Raw genomic sequence first — 25,907 nt, 5'->3', positions numbered from 1 at the left:
CTCTTTAAAGCATTGCAATCGCCCTCGATTACGCTTGCAAAACAGACAGAGGCCATAAACTGTCTTGTGTTGGTACCGACACACTAGGCACAACACATCTACCACACGTACCAATCCACAGTCATCACAAGATAATACATGACAAATCATATTTAAAATCATTCCAAATCTCACACCATGATTAATCAGGCAATATATTTAGCAATCGCATCTAGATCCAATCGGGACCTCACAGATGCCCGATTAACTAATCCTTATTGCAATCATGTCTATAGAGATTTATCAACCCGAAATGTTGCAGTCATTTCGTCTTAGTTTCTGCACTCAAACAAGCCAAGTACAAATCTAGCAGTATCATTTTCATTATCGGGAATTCCAAATCATAAAGTCATACAACAGAATACTGTCAGCTCATCAGTATCCTTGAAACCCAAAGGGACATCAGTGACTCTATATCAAATCAAGGTATCAAGGAAATCTGTCGACAAAGGAGCGGAGTGACTCCCCTCTTGTGCATACCCACTGCACTAGATTCGCCCATGTTGAAATCGGGGTTCTATCGAAGTAGACTATGCTAAACCGAATGCTTCAAGGTAAAGGTTCACAATCTGAGGAGTATCTGCCCCGGTCCTCCTCCTCCATCCACTTCACATCAAATGCGGGATAGTTCTTGAATTTAACCAAGAACCGCCTTATCACTCTCCTCGCTTTCGTCCACTTCGGGTTGCTCATCTGGCTCCCCATCATCGGGCACATCGCTTTTAAAAGGCTTCAAGAGACTCACATGAAAAGCATTGTGAATTCTCCAAGTATCGGGCAGCTTCAGTCTAAAGGAGACATCATTTATCTTTTCTTTTATCTGGAAAGGTCCATAGTATCTCATGCTAAGCTTTGGAAAAAGCTGCTCCTTTCCCATTTTCATTTTCTTAGGCATGCCTTCTCAAAACGTAAGAGCGGTCAATTGTTCTCCTTTAATTTCAAATCGCGACCATGTCGATCTGCTGCCTTCTTATATCTATCTTGAGATTTCTCTAAAGCCTCCCGGACCAAGTCCAAGTCCCACGTGAACTGGTCGGCTCCAAAAATCTTATCTTTCGTGCTTAGGAAGGGTGGAACCTTCGTAGCACCTTCAATAATCTCAAATGGCACCTTCCCCTTTGAAGAGAGAAAGGTGTTATTGTAAGCAAATTCCACCAAAGGTAAAAACCTTTCCCATTGAGTATTCTGATCCAGAATGTACGACTTCAATAAATCCAATACCACTGAATTTGCAATCTCAGATTGCCCATCTGTCTGCGGGTGGAAAGATGACGAGAACTGCAATCGTGTGCCAATGTTCTCTTCAAATAGCCTTCCAAAACAAACTCGTGAATTTGGGATCTCTGTCGGAGACAATTGTCTCACGCATACCATGTAGTCTGAATATTTGGCAATGAACATTCTCGATAAGTGATCCGGCATGATTGTTTTCTTCACTGGAATGAAATGAGCTTGCTTGCTAAATCTGTCAATAACAGTCCAGATACCATCGTGCCCACTCTGTCTTCTAAAGATCAAAAATAAAATCCATTGCAATACATTCCCAGGGGCAGGTGGTAATGGGTAAAGGCTGTAACAATCCCTGTGCTTTATGCCTGTCAAACTTGACCTTCCGGCATACCAAGCAACTATGTACAAAATCGTCCACGTCCTTCTTGAGTCTCGGCCAAGAGAAGTATCGCTCCACACCTTTCAAGGTGACGATGCAGTTCTATAGCGGTTCCGTCTCATATGTCATTTTGGCCTTTTGAAGACATTATTATATCATTTCATTTCAGTTCATCTCTCTCTCTCTCTCTCTCTCTCTCTCTCTCTCTCTCTCTCTCTCTCTCTCTCTCTCTCTCTCTCTCTCTCTGCGTGCGCACGCAATCCATGTTTCGAAGAAGCAAAGGGGAAACTTTGACTCCAAGTCTAACACGGATGTTCTTTGTCCCTCTTCTCCGTCTATCCCTTAACTCAGGAAAGTGATGCGATCTCTTGATGGTGATGTAGTGGATGATGGTCCTTATCGTAGTGCACATGAGGAAGAGGAGCTACCGTCATATAAAAGTCTCACAGTACACTATTTCCTAAATCCATCTCAATGAGAGGTTGCAAATATCCTACATGCCACAAGGATATGCAACTTGAGGAGGCCTAGAGAGGATATCTCTACATTTCACTCTCAATGTATGGAGGCCAACCATGGACTACATGGTAGGCCATGTCACACATATGATGGTTTATGATTGATGGGCTCAAGATACTCAAGATGATCACTAGGAAGGCTTCCGTCAAAATTGAGTTTGGAGCTACACCAATTCAAGTCCTCTCAATAACTGGCAGAGAGTGATATTTCATGCTGGTATACATAAATATCACCTTGGTTTGAGCTACTAGCTTTCATACAAAAAGCTGCCACTCTTCTAGTATTCTATCAATGAATCACCTCTTCCTTTGAGCTACTCAAAGATCAGCTATAACATTAGACAGCTCACACCAATAGATGTCGAGAGAGGACTGGTTGATGCCAGCACGAGCTAGGACGAGATGGCCTTCCATCAGGAGCATCTTCTCCATGCTTCAGAGACTGCAGTTATTGTTCGCTCATGACATATGGACACTCACCTTTTTTCTAGGAAAAGAGGTGCTACTAGCAAGATGTGTAGTACACAATGTCAACTGTAGATACACACGAGCAGACATAGATCTGTATCACTAGACCAACACACGCGCTAAATTTGTCAAATGAAGCCCCAGATGCAGAGGAGCATTACATACGCCATTGCCCTATCTACTATAGGATTCGAGGTCATCTCCATTGTGGCAGCATTTGCATTTGGAAATATCTTAACAGTCATGGACTGCGCATCTTCTATTGTGTCTTTTTTGGAAGATATGTAAGATGGTGAATGGCTCCATATTGGCCGGTATTTAAGCTCTTGCTACTAAGTACAGGCAGCCATTCAAACTTGGCTTCATATTTGTTAAACACTCCATGTTGCCATAGTCAATAGTAGAACATGGCGACACACATCTTCATAATCTTTGATAGACCCTGCTTCAATGATTTCGCTGTGTGAATTGATCCGCAGGTGGGGCTTCAGCATAGAACAATGCATAGTTACGTCATCTACTGGTTAAATCACATTAAAAACTGTTTATAATGCAAATGTCAGAAGAGAAATTAAATGGAAGTGGCATTATCCACCTAAACATGATCAAGTTCCGCTGTTGCCGATGCATACTTACAAAATTTCATTGCATTTTATGCTGGAGAATCATGGAAAGTTTGAAACAAAGGAAAGATCATAACGATATGCTAGCGTGACATGAGTGTAGAGGGCGTACAAGAGAGCAGGTAGGCGAACCCAGCAATGAAGATAGCCCAAAGAATCGTGCGTCTCTTAGCCTCTTCCACAAGACCTTTAAGTCTGTGGACGGTCCTCTTCATAGCTTGGGTTGCGGAGCCCCTCATTTTCGACTTACACTGCTCCGAGGAGCTTTCTCTCAGCAAGGTACTGCAGTACAAGAAACCGCTTGTCCATAAGCGAGCTACTGGTGCGCTTTGAGAGCAGAGAGAGTGAACGCCGAATTCTCAGCGATCTCGACAGGAAATATAAGCGTTACTATGATTGACTTGAGCTTCGTGGAGAGAATAAGCTGAAGTGACCAAGTTATAACAGCCCTCAGCCTCAACGAAAACCCCCCCCTCCGCTCCCCCCTTCCCTCTTTTTGTATCTATATGATTACCAGTGTTTAATCAATATAACAAGTTAGCCTAATTAGCGATCAAAATGTCATGCTTTCTACATTCAGGGAAAAACTATAATATAATATAAATTGTAAAAAATAATAAATATATAACGAATAACTTCTCTCTCTCTCTCTCTCTCTCTCTCTCTCTCTCTCTCTCTCTAACTTGACTCTAGAAGAGGAACAAAGGAGGCGTGTGTGGCACGTGCCTTACAGGTGAGGATTTATGGTTTCAAAGACCAAGATAATGTTGATGAAGAGGTAAAAGAGTTCATGACTATGATATGGGTTAATGAGCCTATGCATGCGAGGGCTTGGAGAGTGGGCACTAAGAAAAGTGGAAGCAATGGGGAGACCTCAAAGGAAAGGGCACTTATCCTTCATTTCCTCTCCAATAGGCTAGGACATATGGGAGTTTTCTAGAAATGGTGACATCGTTCTCTTGGGGGACTTTAATGCTCACACAAGAAATCATCATACATTTTTTTATGATACCTTAGATGAGATACTGAGAGATGAGGAGTACACTGAGTACGAGAGATATCTAATAGAAATGGGGGCCTCACATGGATAGGCCATACTTATTGGCCTACAGCAATTTCCCACACTTGCTGGGTTTACTTGCTTCCCACATAGGCATGGGGCTTGCATAGTGGACTATGTCATGGCCCAACCGAGCTTCATTCCCTGCCTTTAGGATTTCACAGTAGGTCCCATACCAATGGGTGTAGCAATGGATCATGCTCTTTTGACACTTTCACTCTCCTTTTAGTATAGTATAACTCACGTGTCAAGAAGGAGGACACATAACCGTTATACATTTACACCAAAGACTGACTATGTTTATACAGACTATTTATACAGAGGAGACCTATGGTCGTCTATGTATAGCAACCATGCTAGGACTCTCAGTGCAGGAGATCACCACTTTACAAACTAAGACATTACATGATGCAGCAATAGAGGCATACCCACACCGTTGAACACTACAATAATTATTGGTTACTTTTTCCTTTAACAAGGGAAAGCATTCTCTTTTAATGTGATTTGGTCACGTACATTCCTTTGTGGTTTAACAAAAAAGTGAAGGCTACTTTAACAAGTTATTGAAAAGGACTACATCTTACTTTTTCATTTTCTCATATATAAGGAAGCTTAAGCAGATTCGTAAGGTTACTTGAAGTGATTTGAGACTCGTTGTGAATGGTTTATGGTTTATTTTCTTGAAAAAACAAACAAAACTCTGACAAATTTTCAACCAAAAGTACAATGATTGCCAAATCTCATGGAACGTGTAACATTTAATGGCCTAGTAACTTGTGTGTAGCAGAAAATAGCGTAAACATAGTGAGCATTTCATTATAATAGATTCTTAATGAGCATAGCAGAAGTGCTTGGATGAAGAGAGCAACAAAAGGCATAACACCTAGTTAGATAGGCATGAACAATACTTCAAAAGAGAGAGAAATTAAGCTATTGACAACAGTTGAGGACCGGATTTACATGGAGCCGGTCCCCCCTCCAAAAGGTTTTGTATTATAGGTTTCCCCCATCAAGGGAGACATTTTACAATACAACACTTTGTGTTCCTTCAATAACTTGCTGGTGCAATGAAGATGGAAGCTTCAAGCACCATGCTCACACTTATAAAACACAACATCAATTCCCTCAGGGTCTCAGATCCAAGACCTCACACACCTTCGAAGATGGTGAGAGCTAACGGGGTATGAGAGTCGATTGAGAGGAAGAAGGAGCATTACGAGAAAGAAGTATATCTTCTCACATAATCACTCATAAAAGCTTAGCATAGCTTAGTAATTAGCATGGTAGAGGAGATGAGCATGCATTGGAGCTTGGCTCTTGGTTGGATTTGCATCACAAAACCAAGAGTTGTTGGTGTAGGCCTCCATTCTCACAAGCTTGGAGTAGATGATGAGCTTTCCATTAAAGCTTGAGAAGGAGAGAGAGTCTTCTTTGCTTCACACATGAGATTGTGTGAGTGTGAGTGTGTGTGTGATGATGCCTTGCCAAAATCAAACCCCCCTCTCTCTTGGTCAACCCCTCTTGCATTTTACTCATGCTAGCATCCCATTGGACCCTGCAAAGCTTAGCCAATGATAATTAAGAAGCATAAGTGATAGCCTTGTGACATGTGTCTCTCTTTCCCCTTTTGTGAGAGCTTTAGGTAATTAAATAATGCAATTAAACTCTCATTGGATCCCTTAGTCTTCTCGCCAATAGGAATTAGGCAAACCATTGGGCTATTGAATGCTCATTGGACTGTTGAATGCTCATTGGACCCCTTGGAAGACTGTCCAATAGTCTTCTAGAGAGCTTAATTTCTATTGGTTCTTTTATCAAGTGTTTTAAATGAATTAAACTAAATGTACTCTAGCCTAATTCTCATTGGTCCACCTCTATGGCCATCCAATAGGAATTGAATGCATCTTGGGGGCACCTGGGCTAGGGATCTAACATGTGTCCCCTATTACCTTTGTGTAAAGAGAGCCTGCTAGAGTGTGTGTGTGTGTGTGTGTGTGTGTGTGTGTGTGTGTGTGTGTGTGTGTGTGTGTGTGTTTCTCTCTCATCCCCTACAAGAAAGGCTCGCCCCTTCCAAGATAGGGATGTAGGAAGACTTTTGAGTCTTTCCACAAGCATCCAATCTTTCCTAGGTTTTGACCATTGGACCTTACCTTTGAATTTTGGAACCTTAGCATTTTGGAAGTTTTAATGGGCTGAACCTTAGGGTCTTCGAATCCCATTGTTGCACACTGCTCTTTTGTAGATGGGCCCCCCTTTGGATCCCTAGTGTGACCGGTCTTCTAGCTTAACCAATATTCTAGCTTTTTCTCCCCTGGTACTTCCCCATATTAAATGATCAATTTAACATGAGAAAATCGTTTAGGAGAATTAGATATTAGTTATTATGACATTACCTCTCTCTTGAAATAATAGTCGTCCTCGACTATGGGGTAGAGAAGATAAAGCCTATTCATTAGTCCTTTTTCTAGCGGGTAGAGGATCCCTATCTTACCTTACGACATCGTTCCAAAATGGATGACTAATCCATTTGGCACTTGAGAGCCTAAGCTGCCGCAAGCATGTCTGCGCATTAGTCCTATCAATCTTCCATAGTAGATTGACAAGCTCTACTTGGTGTCTGGAAGATGTCGTCTCTACAAACTTGATCCTAAGCATGCATACTACTTAACATTTGTGCACAAAAAGAAAAAGAGAGTCTTATAAGACAAAAAAAACTTTGTTCATTTTAAACATTTGTACATTTGCTTACTCTAGGGAAGCATTGTAAGCATTGACAAAGGTTTAGGTTATCCTTTTATTGTATGCCTTGCATCCATCTAGCATCTTCAAAAGGATAGTTCTTAAACTTAATAAGATACCGTCGGATAATCTTACCGCCTCTCAATACCTTGTCTTCATGTCAGAGAATGGACTCGGGTTGCAGCGCCTCTTCCTGGTCCTCGATCTCCGGTGGGTCTTCAATAGTTGGTTCTTGAGGTGGATCTCCTTTGTAAGGCTTTAGTAGGCTCACATAAAAAGCATTGTGTATGAGCCAATGATTGGGCAACTTGAGTTGATAGGCCATCTCATTGAATGGTCTAAGAATCTAGAAGGGACCATAGTACCTTTTTGCTAACTTAGCATAGTACTTTTGGTGTCCCGTAGGATTTTTGCCTGTCGTGTGCCTTAATTGTGCCTTGGGAAATTTAAGCAAGACCCAATCATTTTCTTTAATGGCTTGGGCACTTCCGTGCTTATCAGCAGCAGCAGCCTTTGCCTTTGCTGTGAGATAGAGATAGCATCCTTAATCTTTTGGAAAGATTCTTGTAGGACTTGGCTATACTCATCTGCAGCGAAGGTACTCCCGTGTACTTTAAGTAGCAAAGACTTTTGGATCTTCCCTCAATTTCCTCGAAAGGTGCTTTTCCCGTGGAGGTATGTACAATATTATTGTAGACATACTCCACTAAGGCTAAGTACTTCTCCCATTGGGACCTTTGGTCTACTTCCTTTACGTAGGCTTTTAGTAGATCAAGGATTCTTAGGTTAGCTATTTCACTTTGGCCATCCGTTTGCGAGTGATAGACCGAAGAGAAGTTTAGCCTTGTACCTAAATTCTCAAAGAGACCCTTTCGAAAATTACTGGTCATTCTAGGATCTCTATCCGACACTATGGACATCGGCAAGCCATGGTATTTGAAGATTTGTGATATGAAGTGGGTTTCCATTTGATGGGCTTTGATAGTCTTTTTGACAGGTATAAAATGAGCTTGTTTGTTGAGCATGTCTACTATTTGTCTATATTCCCGTATTCCCATGGATAGACTTAGGCAATCCATGGATATGCTCTCCCATGGTGAATTAGGGATTGGCAAAGGTTGAAGCAACCTAGGTTGCTTCCCTCTATCAAACTTCCTCTTTTGGCATACCACACATTTAGAAACATACTCTTGTATGTTTGCTTTCATGGCAGGCCAATAGAAATACGTTTCAATCCCTTTTAGGGTAGAATAAATCCCTCTATGCCCCCCATAAGGAGGAGCATGAGATTCATACATTACTTTCTCATGTAGTGAGTTAGTAACGCATAGTCTATTACCATAGAGAAGATAACCATCTTGTAAGGTAAATGGTTCTTCTTTCTTCCCTAATGCAAGAGCTGAAATCACATCTCTAAAATCGGGATCAATAGCGTACTCACCTATCATAGAAGATAGATCAATGTGAGTTGCTATGGAAATCGCATTCACTCTCGGCCGTCTTAAGAGTGCATCGGCTACTTGATTATGCTTGCCAACAATGTGAGCAATATGAAAATGAAATTGCGAAAGGAAATTTTCCCACCTCATTCGTTCATTGGAGAGCTTGATCTGCATCATGAAGTACTTAAGGCTTTGGTGATCCGTCATCGCAGAATGAAAGGAGTCCCCAATAAATAGTGCTTCCACGAGTCTAAGGCATGTAGAACTGCAAGGAGTTCCTTTTCATATATGCCTAGAGCTTGCTCAACAGGGTCGAGCCTTCGACTTTCATAGGCTATGGCATGCCCTTCTTGGAGCAAAACAGCTCCAAGGCAATCACCACAAGCGTCACATTGGACCTCAAATGGCTTTGAGAGATCCAGTAGTGTAAGCACATGTTGAGAGATAAGCTTCTCTTTAAGCTTTTCAAAAGCATTGTTCTCCTTGGCAGACCATGTATACCTAACGTTTTTCTTTGTTAGGTCATGTAATGGTCTTGCGATTTGTGAGAACTTTTCTATGAAACGTCTATAGTATGCACACATACCTATAAAGCTTCTTAATTCATGTAGATTCCTTGGATTAGACCATCCTTTTATTACCTCTAGCTTTGATGAATCCATTTGGATGCCATCTTGACAGATAATGCGACCTAAATACTGAATCTCTTAAAAGAAAAACTCACTTTTCTTTCGATTAATGTAAAGTTTATTCTCTCATAAGACTTGAAATATTACCTGGAGGTGTTGCTTGTGTTCGTCTGGTGAGTTAGAATAGATAATTATATCAACAAAGAACGCTCCAGTAAAGGTTTGGTGAGGCCCGGATAGCTTCTCCATCAAGCGGTTGAATGTGGCTGGTGCATTGGTCAAGCCAAAAGTCATGACACTGCATTCGTAAAGACCAAACGTAGTGCAAAATGCAGTCTTTACAATGTCTTGATGAACTATCCTTATTTGATGGTAGCCACTTTTTAGGTAAATCCTATTGTAGTAGGTCGACCTTTGCAGCTTATCAAATAGGTCTTCTACCCGTGGAACGAGAAACCTATTCTTGATAGTGATCCTATTTAGTGCTCTACAGTCGACACACATACGATATGTGCTGTCTTTTTTTTTCACTAATAAGACGGGTGAACAAAATAGAGATGAGCTAGGCCTAACCATGCCCTTCTCAACTAACTCATGCACTTGCCGCATAATCTCCTCTTGTTGAGCTTGAGAAACTCTATAAGGAGGTTTATTAGGCGGTGAACTTCCTGCAAGAAGTTCAATTGCATGGTCATCATTGTTTCGTTTAGGAGGTAGTTCACAAGGGATGTCGACAATAAAAACATCTTGAAACCCTTCAAGAAAATTGGATAACTCTAATTCCTTGTGATTGTTTATGTTTTCTTTTACTAAAGCATTTTGAGAATCTTTAACAAAAATCATGTACACAGAAATAGAGCTCTTTATTGACTTATTGAAAGCTTGAGTATATACAATGGGTATGGTGTTACCCAACTCCTTAGCATCTATGTACATATCTTTTCCATGAACCGAAAGTAGATTTGCCTTTCAGGGAATTTAACATTGGCAGCCATGCGATCAAACCATGGTGCCCCTAGGATTACATCCTCGTGCTCGAGAGGAGAGATAAAGAAGTCCTCCTTGTCCACATAGCTTTGGACATGGAGCCTCAATTTCCCAATTAAGGGAGTGACTGAGGCAAAGCACCATCGGCTGGTAAGACATCTACTATCTCATAGGCTTCGATGCCTAACTTGGTGGCCAACTCTGTGGATATGAAATTGTGAGTAGAAGCAGGGTCAAACAGAATAAAAGCATCATGTTCTCTTACCTTTCCCCAAGCATGGCATAGAAGAGATCCTTTGTGGTGAGCATCCTCTTCTTGGATTTTGGCCAAGGTATCTCTAGGAGGCTCATTTCGTGTATTCTTGTGGGGGCAAGCATGATAGGCATGCCCTTGCTCCCCGCACTTGAAATAATGATTAACTTTACAGTAATGCTCAAGCTCTTCAAGAGAGAGTTTATTTTTGCCTTCATAAAACCCCTTCTCCTTAGCTTTGTTGTTGTTGGTGTTGCCTTTAGGACACTTTTGGACAATTTCCTTCCCCTTAGGCTCGTTATTACGGTCCTTGTTCTCAGTGGGCTGAAGATTTCTCTTAGCCCCTTGTTGGAAATTGATTCATGAAGCCACCATGGTATGATGTATGGCCGCAGATATGGTGTGTGTCCTTTGGGAGTTAACATACTCCGCCATATCTTCAGTTAGACCCGCACAAAATTATTGTTTCTGCTCTCCAAAATCCATCTTTTTGAAGACAATGGCTTTGATATGTAAGTCCCAAAACTTATCTACGTATTTGTGGATAGATTTGTAGGGAGAGAGCTTCAAGCTTCACCATTTGGTGAGTACTTCGTCTTTGACATCGGTAGCCAAAAACTGCTTCATGATGGAAGCTCTTAAAGTTTTCCATGTTCGTGGAGCTTCACCATTTGCCCGTAGGCTAGGCCACCATTGCCTGGCGGACTTTTGAAAATGCATAGCTACATGGCGTAGCTTAGAGGACTCGATGAAGCCCTCACCTCCAAACGCCACATCGAATTGTTGAATGAATGCCAAGACTTTGTCTATAGCTCCAAAGGTGCCATCATAGGTAAGGAAGAGATGTTCTTTCCTCCCTCTTTGGACTTTTTGATCTTGGACGACCTCTTCCACGCGGCATAGGATTTCCTATGGCCTCTTCATTTTCGTGGTTCAAAAGTTGCACTATCAATTTCTTTAGAGGAGGAAGAAGTTGAGGAGGATGGAGAAGAGTAGGACGTCTTTCTCGCCTTTTTCTTCCCTCGTTCCTCCTTGTCTGCACCATCACTTTCTTCATAAGAGGAAGAGGATGAAGAAGATGGAGAAGAGGGTGACCTCTTTCTTGCCTTTTTCTTCTCTTGTTTTCTGTCATCCTTCTTTGAATTATGGTGTGGAGAAGTGTGCGATGGTCTTCTCCGTTTACGGGGGTGTTGGAGAGCGTTTTGTCGACCTTCTTCGTGGAGCCATCTCCACCGAGGTGGCAAGAGACTCACTTCTTTCTCGTTCTTTTGGTGGGGGCTCTACCATTGAAATTTGAGTTCTCCTTTGAGAAGGAGATGCATCGTCAAGTAGTAGATTTTTGAGCCCTTCGTACGAATCCTCTTCTTCTTCCCTTATTGTAGAGAGGCCTCTTTTGGAAGTCTCACAAGCAGGCTTCCTAGGTACTCTCTCTTCTTGGTGGGGAGTTTGGAGAATCCCATGAGCATGTAGTTGCCGTTGCACTTTTTTTTGGAGGGATGGATTGCCCATAGCTTGTTGAAGCCTAGAAACAAGGTAGTTAACAAGCATAGGGGCATCATTAGTAGCCTATTCATTAGCAAAATCAAAGCTATCAACATTTATTTCATTCTCTTTACTACTGTCAACCATTCTAACACCTTATAGGTGTATATTTTTTTTGGGTGTACTTTGTTACTTTAAGCCCTAGTTGCTACTCCTCTTAACCCCTTTAGAAAAGCACTCAAGCTCCTGTACCCGTGGCTCAAATATCATTAATTGCAAGGAATAGAAGAGAGGGTATTTCAACACCAAAATAGTACCGGCTCCTGTCAAGCTTCTAATAGCTCAATAGTGGTTAAGCCATAGGCAAGCTCCGTATGACTCCACTATTAAGACCATAGCTCTCGACGGTGATGCCCCGTTATCTGCACGAAGCAGGCGCACTGCAAGGCTTAAAAATCCCTATTCTACTTACTCAATTGCAATTAATAATACCAACCATTTATAGTTAGCTTGAGGACCTCTCCTCTTGAGCAAGAAAAGAGAAACCTTGTGCTCTGATACAAATGTAACATTTAATGGTCTAGTAACTTGTGTGTAGCGGAAAATAACATAGACATAGTGAGCATTTCATTAGAATAGATTCCTAATGAGCATAGCAAGAGTGCTTGGATGGGGAGAGCAACAAAAGCATAACACCTAGTTAGATAGGCATGAACAATACTTCAAAAAGAGAGAGAAATCAAGCTATTGACAACAGTTGAGGATCGGATTTACATGGAGCCGGTCTCCCCTCCAAAAGGCTTCGTATTATAGGTTTCCCCCCATCAAGGGAGACATTTTACAAGACAATACTTTGTGTTCCTTCAATAACTTGATGGTGCAATGAAGATGGAAGCTTCAAGCACTAAGGTCACACTTATAAAACACAACATCAATTCCCTCACGGTCTCAGACCCAAGACCTTACACACCTTCGAAGATGGTGAGAGCTAGCGGGGTATGAGAGTAGATCGAGAGGAAGAAGGAGTATTCTTATGAGAAAGAAGTATGTCTCCTCACATAATCACTCATAGTAGCTTAGCATAGCTTAGTAATTAGCATGGTAGAGGAGATGAGCATGCATTGGAGCTTGGCTCTTGGTTGGATTTGCATCACAAATCCAAGAATTGTTAGTGTAGGCCTCCCTTCTCATGAGCTATCCTTTAAAGCTTGAGAAGGAGTTAGTCTTCTTTACTCCGCACATGAGATTGTGTGTGTGTGTGTGTGTGTGTGATAATGCCTTGCCAAAATCAGCCCCCCTCTCTCTCTTGGTCGACCCCTCTTGCTTTTTACTCATGATGGCATCCTATTGGACCCTGCAAAGCCTCGCCAATGATAATTAAGAAGCATAAGTAATAGCCTTGTGACATGTGTCCCCCTTTCCCCTTTTGTGAGAGATTTAGGTATTTAATTAATGCAATTAACTCTCATTGGACCTCTTAGTCTTGTGGCCAATAGGAACTAGGCAAGCCATTGGGTTGTTGAATGCTCATTGGACCCCTTGGGAGACTGTCCAATAGTCTTCTAGAGAGCTCAATTTCTGTTGGTTCTTTTATCAAGTGTTTTAAAATGAATTAAACTAAGTGTACTCTAGCCTAATTCTCATTGGTCCACCTCTATGGCCATCCAATAGGATTTGAATGCACCTTGGGGGCAACTGTGCTAGGGAGCTGACATGTGTCCCCTATTACCTTTGTGTAAGGGAGCTTGCTATAGTGTGTGTGTGTTTCTCTCTCATCCCCTACTAAAAGGGCTCGCCCCCTCAAGGATAGGGATGTGGGAAGACTTTTGAGTCTTCCCACAAGCATCCAATTTACCCTAGGCTTGACCACTCGACATAACCTTTGAATTTTGGAACCTTAGCATTTTGGAAGTCTTAATCTTAATGGGCTGAACCTTAGGGTCTTTGAAGCCCATTGTTGCACATTGCACTTTTGCAGATGGCCCCCCCTTTGGATCCCTATTTTCCCTCCTTTGCATCCCTACTGTGACCGGTCTGCCAGCCTAACCAATATTCTAGCTTTTTCTTCCTGGGTACTTTCCCATATTAATTTTGATCAGTTTAACATGAGAAAATCATTTAGGAGAATTAGATATACAACATGGTACGCACGCTCATCGAGGCTATTAAGATGTTCCGCAAGACACTTGATCTAGCATGTCTCATGTTCATAAATATTGCTCGGATGATGCTCACCTGCATCAAGAATTCCATAGATCTGAGCAGATAGGTGCGGCACGGATGCCATTTCTAGAGGGTAATAAGGGCCTCTACTACGACCTTTCTAGATAGCCAACACATGAAATCTTATATGGATTCTACACTCAACTCATGTTCCTGCCATCATACTATATGTAGACTTTAAAAAATCTTTCTACACGAGATTCTTCACACATCAGTCAAAAAAATTTGGCCTTGTTATAGCCAACGTTAGAGCCATGTTTGTTGGCTACTCTACTATGGAAGAGAAGAAGAAAATTACCTTGTAATTTATCACTACAGTAGAAAAGGATCTCCGCATGAATATCAGCAAGGATTGGAGTTGCTGAAGAAAATACATGAAGCACGTCAACCCTAACAATACCTCACCAACGTAGGTAGTTGATTCATAGCTGATAGAAGCAAGGAGGGGGGAAATGTTAGCATCCTAGCTGATAGGAACATTAGTTTTTATCAGTTCAAGCCAAACCTTTGTAACTTTGCTTCAATTATTGAGTGAAATTCTCATCAAGTTTCATAGTTTGTATCAAATCCATTTAGACATGTTTCATAGACAAATGGGGCCAAGAGCTTCCAGATTGTATTTAACTTTTGATTGGAAGCCAATCCAAAAGTTCATTTTGGAATAGACAGTGTATATAGATGAGATCCAATGTAGAGGTCTTCTTTGAAACACGCATCCTTCCACAAGGGCCAAAAATTAATTGCAAGGTACATATGATTACAAGTTAAGGAGGTGATGGATGGGAGTAATTCTTTCTCTTCCCCTAGTAAAGATGCGAAAATCTAGAAGAAGTACTAGGTGTAAGGAAAGATGTGAACAAGTTATTGTGGGTGGTTAAAGAGTTCAGTCTTTTTAGTGAGGGAGAATCATCAGCATCAATGCATGGCTTGAGTAATCCAGTAATGATTTTAACACCTTTGTAGGTAGTGAGATACGTGCCACGTTCTTCAGATTTGAGTTCCTTAAGAATATCAAGCATAAGGCCCCGAAAGATGTTAAAAGAAATTTGAGCAATAACAAGTTGCTTGGACTACCCACCCAACCAGAGAAAATAAGGGAAAGATGAAATTTTACAGGTTTCTTCGAGAAGAGCTATTCTAGGTGATTGAGAATATACTAGATTGCATGGTCAAACCACGTGATACTAGAATCACAAGGGGCTTTAGGGTTGAGAAATTTGCATGCACATTTTAGGTAAGGCCGAAAAACATTCCAAATACATTCAGTGTAAAAGTATGGATTGCTTTTGGCAAGCTCCATATTGCCTTTCGTATGAATGTATAACCCTACATTAGATGAACACTTAGAATGGTCAACAACGTTGAGGCTGAAGGAAGCCTTGATGATTTCTCCTTTGTCCAAGAACTGACCTTCTTTTAGAACCTTGAGTTTGCAATCCTCCACATTGGAAGTAGGGAGGTTGGCTAGATAAACCCATGTTTCACTAAGGATAGGTGCTAAAACCGCTTTGTTGGGGAGGACCCAAAGCTGATGGCTTACACCAAAAGACTCCACCTCAATTTGTCTAACAGGTAAAAAAGGAAAAACTTTAGAAACTTTGGGCACCATCTCCAGAAGGTTAGAGTCACTAAGAGAGCAAAGATTGTTTTGCAACTCCTTGAAGTAGCAGGGGCACTAATAAAAGTTGGATTAAGGGCGCATAACTTCTTAAGAAATTTAGATAAATCTACCCCTGATGAAGAGAATTGAGCCACCTCTTGGTTGTATTGTAAAGAAAGTATAGGCAATTGGGCAATGTATTGGGAGATCATATCTACACCCTCCTTACAATCCTTGTCCAAAGTGGCCAAGATTTTGACCCAGTCAGTAAAAGAAAGCATGTGTAAAATAGAAGACATTTTATCCAAAGGCAGAGCCAATTCATAAATAAATTGAGAAGCTTCCAAGTTTCTAGTACATCTCAAGACAAGGGAAGTTGCCACAGAAAGAGGTTCGAAAGTTAACTCCGGGCCTTGGGAAAGTGAAAGGGCATGTAACAAATGCTTTGACGAGCTAGAAAGAGACTACCTAGGGTAAGAAATCACAAAGCTTTTGGCCTTTCGGGCTAGGAAGGGCCTAGTTCTAGGGGCAAGGGCTCTTTTTGGGGGATGGTCCTTTAAATAAAGTCTAGTTTGTTCTAAAATTCTTGTATGTTTCTCGAGGTTCTGGATGATTCTCATGCAAGCGGTCATTTTATAGAGTGTGATCTTGAAAGATTATATAAAAGAATCAAGGTTAGTAACTGTGGATAAACCTACAACCCTAAAATCGGCGTTGTCAAGAGACTACGATAGTCGTGAACAAGAATCCAAATTTATAGTCTAACAGGGACCACCTAACCCTAGCCAACCTAAATAGGAATTATAGACAATGGGTCTAACTTAGCCCTATAATCTAAACAAATCTCTAAAGGTAGCGTCCTCGCTTTCCCAGAAAACTAGGAAAACCTTGTGTGTAGGACGTCTGTGTAACTGTTTTACTTTAATAGATAACCACAAATGAGCACAAAAGTTCAAAAGTAACTTGGCTTTAGACAAGTGACCAGAGGTAGCACAAAAACAACTCAGTCTTATAATTATTTTTGTACATAGCTATAAGAACGAGGTCTCATTCTAGTGTTTAAGTAAAGGCAAATCCGTGTTTGTTTGTTCCATAAAGAGGCAAGAGTTTGGTACAACAAGGATGGACAACATCTAAGCCAAAAAAAATCCAAGAAAGGATAGAGTCCTCACCTGCAACCATTTAAACAAAACAAATATGTTAGCCTTGAATGCATTTTACAGGTGTCAATGGACTATATCAATTGTTATCCATGTCCAACTTACAACCTTTTTAACTTTAAAACATCATCCAAAGTAATCATTAATTACAATTTTGTAGTTAAAAAAATTGTTTTTTTTTTCTTTTTAAGGGGAAGGACATTGTCCAAAAGTCTCCCAAAGGCAACGCCAACAACAACAAAGTTAAGGACATGGGAGTTTATAAAGGCAAAAATAAACTTTCATGAAGAGCTAGAGCATTATCAGAAAGATAACTGTTGTTTCAACTACAGGGAGCAAGGGCATGCCTATCGTGCTTGCCCCCACAAGAATACACGTAATGAGCCTCCTAGAGCTACCTTGGTCAAAATTCAAGAAGAGGATGCTCATCACAAAGGATCTCCTCTATGCCATGCTTGGGGAAAGTTAAGAGAACATGATGCTTTCATTCGCTTTGACCCTAGTTCTACTCACAAATTCATATCCACAGAGTTGGCCACCAAGCTAGGCATCCAAGCCTATGAGATGGGAGATGTCCTACCTGCCCATGGTTCTTTCAAGGGGCAAGAAGCCTCAGTCACTCCCTTAATTGAGAAATTGAGGCTCCATGTCCATAGCTATGTGGACAAGGAGGATTTCTTTATCTCTCCTCTCCAGCACGAGGATGTAATCCTAGGGGCACCATGGTTTGATCGCATGGCTGCCAATGTTAAATTCCATGAAAGACGGATCTACTTTAGGTTCATGGAAAAAGATATCTACATAGACGCTAAGGAGTTGGGTAGTACCATACCCCTTGTACATACGCAAGCTTTCAATAAGTCAATAAAGAGCTCTATTTTCGTGTCCATGATTTTTTTTAAAGATTCCCAATATGAACCTAATATTTTAGCAAAAGAAGATGTGACTAATCAAAAGGAATTAAAGTTAATCAAGTTCCTCAAGGGATTTCAAAATGTTTTTATTGACGACACCCCTTGTGATCTACCTCCCAAACGAGGGGATGACGACCGTGCAATTGAGCTTCTTCTAGGAAGCTCACCGCCTAATAAACCTCCTTATAGAGTTTCCCAATCTCAACAAGAGGAGATTATGTGGCAGGTGCATGAATTATTTGAGAAGGGCATGGTTAGGCCTAGCCATTTTATTCACCAGTGTTATTAGTGCAAAAGAAAGACGGCACATATCGTATGTGTGTTGACTATAGAGCACTAAATACGATCACTATCAAGAATAGGTTTCCCGTTCCACGGGTAGAAGACCTATTTGATAAGCTACAAGGGTCAACCTACTTCATTAGAATTAACCTAAAAAGTGGCTACCATCAATAAAGATAGTTGATCAAGACATAGTAAAGACCGCATTTTGCACTACATTTGGTCTTTACGAGTACATAGTCATGCCTTTTTGCTCGACCAATGCACCAGCCACATTTAACCGCTTGATGGAGACGCTATTTAGGCCTCACCAAAATTTTACTAGAGTGTTCTTTGATTATATAATCATCTACTCTAATTCACTAGACGAATAGAAGCAACACCTCGAGATAATATTTCATGTTTTACGAGAGAATAAAACTTTATATGAATCGAGAGAAAAGTGAATCTTTCTTACAAGAGATTCAATATTTAGGTCACATTATCTCTCAAGATGGCATCCAAATGGATCCATCAAAGCTAGAGGTAATAAAAGGATGGCCTAATTCAAGGAATCTACATGAACTAAGAAGCTTTATAGGTATGTGCGCATACTATAGACACTTCATAGAAAAGTTCTCACAAATTGCGGGACCATTACATGACCTGACAAAGAAAAACGTTAGGTATATATGGTCCACCAGGGACAACAATGCTTTCAAAAAGCTTAAAGAGAAGCTTATCCCTCAACATGTGCTTACACTACCCGATCTCTCAAAGCAATTTGAGGTCCAATGCGACGCTTGTGGTGATTGCCTTGGAGCTATTTTGCTCCAAGAAGGGCACACCATAGCCTATGAAAGTCGAAGGCTCGACCCTGTTGAGCAAGCTCTAGGCATATATGAGAAGGAACTCTTAGCAGTTCTACATGCTCTAGACTTGTGGAAGCACTATTTATTGGGAACTCCTTTCTTTCTGCTGACGGATCACCAAAGCCTTAAGTACTTCATGACGCAGACCAAGCTCTCTGACAAACAAATGAGGTGGGAAAATTTCCTTTTGCAATTTCATTTTCAGATTGCTCACATTGCCAGCAAGCATAATCAAGTAGCCGATGCACTCTCACAACAACCGAGAGTGAATGCGGTTTCCATAGCAACTCACAATGATCTATCTTCTATGATAGATGAGTACGCTATTGATCCCGATATTAGAGATGTGATTTTAGCCCTTGCACTAGGGAAGAAGGAAGAACCATTTACCCTACAAGATGGTTATCTTCTCTATGGCAATAGGCTATGCGTTACTAACTCACTCTGTGAGAAAGTAATGTATGAATCTCATGCTCCTCCTTATGCGTTGCATAGAGGGATTCAATCTATCCTAAAGGGGATAGAAACATATTTCTATTGGCCTGCCATGAAAGAAAACATACAAGAGTATGTGTGGTATGCCAGAAGACAAAGTTTGATAGAAGGAAGCAACCTGGATTGCTTCAACCTTTGCTAATTCCTAATTCACCAAGGGAGAGCATATCCATGGATTTTATCTTTGGATTGCCGAAGTCTATCCATGGGAATACAGGAATATGGATGATAGTAGATAGGTTTAGCAAACAAGCACATTTCATACATGTCAAAAAGACTATCAAAGCCCATCAAATGGCAACCCTCTTTATATCACAAATATTCAAGTATCACGGCTTGCCAATGTCCATAGTGTCGGATAGAGATCCTAGAATGACCAGTAATTTCTGGAAGGGTCTCTTTGAGAATTTAGGTACAAGGCTAAACTTCTCTTTGGCATATCATCCCCAAATGGATGGCCAAAGTGAAATAGCTAACCTAACCATTCTTGATCTACTAAAATCTTATGTCATAGAAGTAGATCAAAAGTCCCAATGGGAGAAGTACTTACCCTTAGTGAAGTATGCTTACAATAACGTTGTACATACTTCCACGGGAAAAGCACCTATTGAGGTGATAGAGAGAAGATCAAAAAGTCCCTTGCTACTCAAGGTACATGGGAAGATCTTCGTTGCAGATGAGTATAGCCGAGACCTGCAAGAATCTTTCCAAAAGATTAAGGATGCTATATCCATCTCTCAGCAAAGGCAAAAGGCTGTTGTTGATAAGCACTGAAGAGCCCCATCCTTTAAACAAAAAGATTGGGTCTTGCTTAAGTTTCCCAAGGCTCGATTAAGGCACACAACAGGCAAGAATCCTACGGGACACCAAAAGTACTATGCTAAGTTAGCAAAAAGGTACTATGGTCCCTTCCATATTCTTAGACCAATCAATGAGATGGCCTAACAACTTAAGTTGCCCAACCATTGGCTCATACACAATGTGTTCCACGTGAGCTTATTAAATCCTTACAAAGGAGAGCCACCTCAAGAAGCAATCATTGAAGACCCACTGGAGATCGAGGACCAAGAAGAGGTGTTGCAGCCCGAGTCCATTCTCCGACATTAGAGACAAGGTATTACGAGGCGGTAAGACTATCCGACGATACCTTATCAAGTTTAAAAATTATTCTTTTGAAGATGTTAGATGGATGCAAGGCATACAATTAAAGGATAACCTAAACCTTGTCAATGCTTACAATAATTCCCTAGAGTAAGCAAATGTAAATATGTATAAACGAAGAAAGTTTCTGTCCTATAAGACTCTCTTTTTCTTTATTGTGCACACATGTTAATGAGTATGCATGCTTAGGATCATGTTTGTGGAGACGACGTCTCCCGAACACCGAGTAGAGCTTGTCACTCTACCATGGAAGATTGATATGGACTAATGTATAGACATGCTTGCAGTAGCTAAGGCTCTCAAGCACCAAATGGACTAGTCAACCATTTTGGAAAGATGTCGTAGGAGGGTGAAATAGGGCCCTCTACCCGCTAGCAAACAGACTAATGACTAGGCTTTATCTTCTTTACCTCATAGTCGAGGACGACTATGATTTCAAGAGAAAGTTAATGTCATGAAAACTATTTAATACCTTCAATTGATTTTTTCATGTTAAACTGATTATTTAATATGGGGAAGTACCAGAGGAGTAAAAGCTAGAATATTGGTAAGGCTGTAGATTAGTCTCTGTAAGGGATCCAAAGGAGGGAAAATACGGATCCAAAGGGGAATAGCCTGAAAAAGAGCAATGTGCTTCAATGGGGCTTAAAAGACCTAAGGTTCAGCTCCATTAAGACTTCTATAGGCTAAGGTTCCAAAAATTAAACCTTTTATCCAATGGCCAAAGTGTAGGGAAATTGGATGGTCATGGGGAAGACTAAAAAGTCTTCCCACATCCCTAGGAAGGAGGGGGCGAGCCCAATTTGTAGGGGATGAGAGAGAAACACACACACACACACACTCCAAGGCTTCCCCTTTACACAAAGGGAATACTCGACACATGTCATGTTCCTAGGCTAGTTGCCCCCAACCTCCCCTCAAATCCTATTGGATGGCCATAGAGGTGGACCAGTGAGAATTAGGCTAGAGTAAATTTAGTATAATCAATTTAAAAATGCTTGATAAAATAACCAATAGAAATTAAGCTCCCTAGAAGACTATTGGACAATCTACCAAGGGGTCCAATGAGCATTCAGCGGCTCAATGGCTTGCCTGATTCCTATTGGCCAGAAGACAAAAAGGTCCAATGAGAGTTAGATTAATTATTTAAATACTTGAATCTCTCACAAAAGGCGAAAGGGGGACACATATCACAAGGCTATCACTTATGCTTCTTAATTGTCATTGGCTAAGCTCTGCAGGGGCCAATAGGATGCCAACACGAGCAAATAGCAAGAGGAGTCGACCAAGAGAGAGAGGGGGTTGATTTTGCAAAGGCTTTGACACACACTCACACAACTCATGTGTGGAGCAAAGAACTCTTCTCCTTCTCCAAGCTTTAATGGAAAGCTCATCATCTTCTCCAAGCTTTTGAGAAGGGAGGCCTACACCAACAACTCTTGGCTTTGTGATGCAAATCCAACCAAGAGCCAAGCTTCAATGGCATGCTCATCTCCTCTACCATGCTAATTACTAAGCAAAGCTATGCTATTAGAGTGATTATGTGAGGAGAATACTTCTTTCTCGTAAGATACCTCTTCTTCCTCTCAATCTATCCTCATTCCTGCTAGCTCTAACCATTTTTGAAGGTGTGTGAGGTCTTGGGACTGAGGCTAGGGACACTAGGTGTGTTTTTCAAGCATAATTTGGTGTATGAAGCTTCCATCTTCATTACACCAACTAGTTTTATCAAGGAACACAAAGATTGTATTGTACAAAAGTCTCCTTTGATGGGAGAAGCTATAATACAAAGCCTTTATGGAGGGGGGACTGGCTCCATGTAAATCCGGTCCTCAACTGTTGTCAATTGTTCAATTTCTCTCTCTTTTCAATTATTGTCAATGCCAAATTAGCTAGGTGTAAATTGCTATGTTGCTTTCTCAAATTAAGTACTCTATCTATGCTCATTAGGAACTTGTACTTAAAGAAATGCTCACTATGTTATCAATTTCCGCTACACACAAGTTACTAGTGCATTAAATGTTACACGATATATCCTTATTAAAGGTGCATGGTAAAAATAACCTCGTGATGGTAAGAATGAACATGGCGGTTTAATTATTCTCTTTTCTCCTCATCCTATCCAGGACCTCTTCATGCCCCTATTGCCTTCTCCCCCCTCTCTCCCTCTCCCCCTATGTTGCATCACCTGCTCTTAGATATCTCTATACGTCTAAACCTAAACTTGCATACTCATAGCCTCCACTGAGGCAACCGTTTGTGTCCCATATGGAATAGTGCACTGGCGGACTGTGCTGATAATGGTGGGAGTTACTACTTGTAGCTCGTCGTGATGCCTCATCCTCGACTTGCTTCTATTTAAAGAGGTGAGGATGCTTTTTCCCTCACTTAGACTTGATTGTGTTTTAGTGTGTGTATGTGAAAGAGAGGAGTGTGCTTGTTGCTGCTTACTGAGTGGAAATGGAGCTCACGGAGCAACCTTCATAGGTCTGTGAATTACTTGGCTTGGTTTCGTTATGCACTTTGGCACATTGATGACATACTACACTGTGTCGAGTTTTTTGATTGTATAAAGGATACTCTGTCGAGTTTTCTGACTATATAAGGGATACTCTATTTTGTTCAGGTGCTTAGGTTTTTCTTTACATAAGGATGTGGGTTTTTCCATTAGGGACACATAGACCATTGGTTTATTTCATCATTGGGTCCACATTGTGTATTTCATCACTAATAATGTTGCTAGGTGCATACTATGTAAAAGTAAACTAGTTTTTTTAATTATTAACATGCTCTGTCACTATCGTATACTATATGAAGGCCCCTTGCATTTTGTTGGATTCCATGCTCTTCACATGTGAGTTTGATGGAGCTTCTAAAGACTGAGGGTAAGCCCGCATTTTCGATACCATCTATACTCACCATTTAAGGTGGCATACAATGGTTTGCGTTTTTCTGGTGGCACTTTGAGGTAAGATGCACCTTCCAGGGGGATTCCTTCACTAACCCGTACTGGCTGTATTGATGATTTTTTGTATTGGGAGCGTTGGCAACATTGTATGGGAAGATTCCCTACGCGAATGGCTCTGGTTACATTCAGTATCCGTTGGCATACTAGCGGTGTTACTTTTTTGACCCTGTTGCACATTGTACAATGGACTAATTGTTGAAATCCATACTATGGTTTGGGTTTTCAATAAAAAGGTTGGTCTTGTAGGCATTTAGTGATTGTTCTTGTATCACCTGCATACGGGTGTTTTTGGCTGAACGAGCTGTAATTAGAAGGTTTGCTTCTCACATACAATGCATAGCATTGTCACTTTAGTTGGTTTTCTGATTGGGTTACTCCATTTTTTCAAAGAAGGGATGGATTAGATCTCGTTCTCAATTAGGTCATAATGATTTCTTTTTTCTTGATATACATAACTGGCTTGAATCCTAAGCCAAACATGAGCTAAATTTGTGAGGGATAACACCGTCTTTTTGAGTCTTGGCTTATACATACGATATGGCTATTGTGTTACTCATGGGTTTTTTTAAAAGAGTTTTAGGGATGGAGGGGGTATGAATAGGACCACGAGCACTTGCTTGGTCTGGATGAGTCCTTGGACTAATTTTGTTGCTTTATGAATGATTATATGGTACGTATGACTGTTGAAAATGTTTTTAAAAATTTGGGATGATATTGGGAGTAAAACACTTGGATTGGAAGGGGTGGTGGCCTTCCGATCAGAATGATATGTATGTATATAGTTATTTAAGGTCTTAAAAAGTGGGGATATATAATAACCATATTTATAACAACTACAAGAATCCGCTTGTGTCTTAGACGAGTGATGACCTTTTTAACTACAGACTTCAAAATGAAAGTTAAAAAAAAACACACACACAACTTTTTTTTTACAAAACTATAATTAATGATTACTTTGGATGATGGTTTAAAGTTAAAAACATTGTAAGTTGGACATGGATAACAACTGATATAGTCCATTGATACCTGTAAAATGCATTCAAGGCTAACATATTTGTTGTCTTGTTTGAATAGTTGCACGTGAGGACTCTATCCTTTCCTGGATTTTTTTTGGCTTAGCTATTGTCCATCCTTGTTGTACCAAACTTTTGCCTCTTTATGGAACAAACAAACACAGATCTGCCTTTGTGCTTAAACACTAGAACAAGACCTCATTCTTATAGCTATGTACAAAAATAATTTTAAGACTGAGTTGTTTTTGTGCTACCTCTAGTCACTTGTCTAAAGCCAAGTTTCTTTTGAACTTTTGTGCTCATTTGTGGTTATGTATTAAAGTAAAATAGTTACACACACGTCCTACACACAAGGTTTTCCTAGTCTTTTGGGAAAGCCAGGATGCTACCTTTAGAGATTTGTTTAGATTATAGGGCTAAGTTGGACCCATTGTCTATAACTCTTGTTTAGGTTGGCCAGTGTTAGGTGGTCCCTGTTAGACTATAATTTTGGATTCTTTCTCACGCCTATCGTAGTCTCTTGACAAAGCCAATTTTAGGGTTATAGGTCTATCCACAGTTGCTAACCTTGATTCTTTTATATAATCTTTCAATATCACACTCATTATAAAATGACCGCTCACATGAGAATCATCCAGAACAACTCTGGAGAAACATACAAGAATTTTAGAACAAATTATACTTTATTTAAAGGACTACCCCCCAAAAAGAGCCCTTGCCCCTAGAACTAGGCCCTTCCTAGCCCGAAAGGCCAAAAGCTTTGTAATTTCTTACCCTAGGTAGTCTTTCTAACTCGTCAAAGCATTTGTTACATGCCCTTTCACTTTCCCGAGGCCTGGAGTTAACTTTTGAACCTCTTTCTATGGCAACGTCCCTTGTCTTGAGATGTACTAGCAACTTGGAAGCTTCTCAATTTATTTATGAATTGGCTCTGCCTTTGGATAAAAAATCTTCTATTTGATACATGCTTTCTTTTATTGACTGGGTCAAAATCTTGGCCAATTTGGACAATTATTGTAAGGAGGGTGTAGCTATGATCTCCCAATACATTGCCCAATTGCCTATACTTTCTTTACAATACAACCAAGAGGTAGCTCAATTCTCTTTATCAGGGGGCAAAGTTATCTAAATTTCTTAAGAAGTTATGCGGCCTTAATCGAGCTTTTATTAGTGCCCCTACTACTTCTGCTATCCCACAAACTGGTGGTATCTTTTGCAAAGATAGTACTACTTTGGAGGCCTTCAAGGAGTTTCAAAACAAACTTTGCTCTCTCAGTAACTCTAACCTTGTGGAGATGGTGCCCAAAGTTTCTAAAGTTTTTCCTTTTTTACCTATTAGACAAATTGAGGTGGAGTCTTTTGGTGTAAGCCATCAGCTTTGGGTCCTCCCC

The 25,907-nt window shown here is 40.7% G+C and overlaps 1 protein-coding gene across 2 annotated transcripts in view; it reads right to left on the bottom strand.

The window, feature by feature from the left end:
- Positions 1-3,722, bottom strand: part of LOC147457433 (uncharacterized) — a 62,373-nt gene extending 58,651 nt beyond the window's left edge. For both annotated transcript variants that reach the window (XR_015188106.1, XM_086512327.1), the window contains exon 1: positions 3,370-3,722. Coding sequence is in view for 1 of the 2 variants with exons in the window: in XM_086512327.1 (XP_086368453.1) it covers positions 3,370-3,496 (127 nt within the window). In the remaining variant the exon portion in view is untranslated. The remainder of the gene's footprint in view (positions 1-3,369) is intronic.
- Between the last annotated feature and the right edge of the window lie 22,185 nt (positions 3,723-25,907).

Source organism: Adiantum capillus-veneris, chromosome 5, assembly GCF_014529385.1.
Source record: "Adiantum capillus-veneris isolate H3 chromosome 5, ASM1452938v2, whole genome shotgun sequence".
Taxonomy (NCBI): domain Eukaryota; kingdom Viridiplantae; phylum Streptophyta; class Polypodiopsida; order Polypodiales; family Pteridaceae; genus Adiantum; species Adiantum capillus-veneris.
The sequence above is the reverse complement of the archived record's forward strand: the minus strand, read 5'-3'. Positions and strand labels throughout refer to the sequence as shown.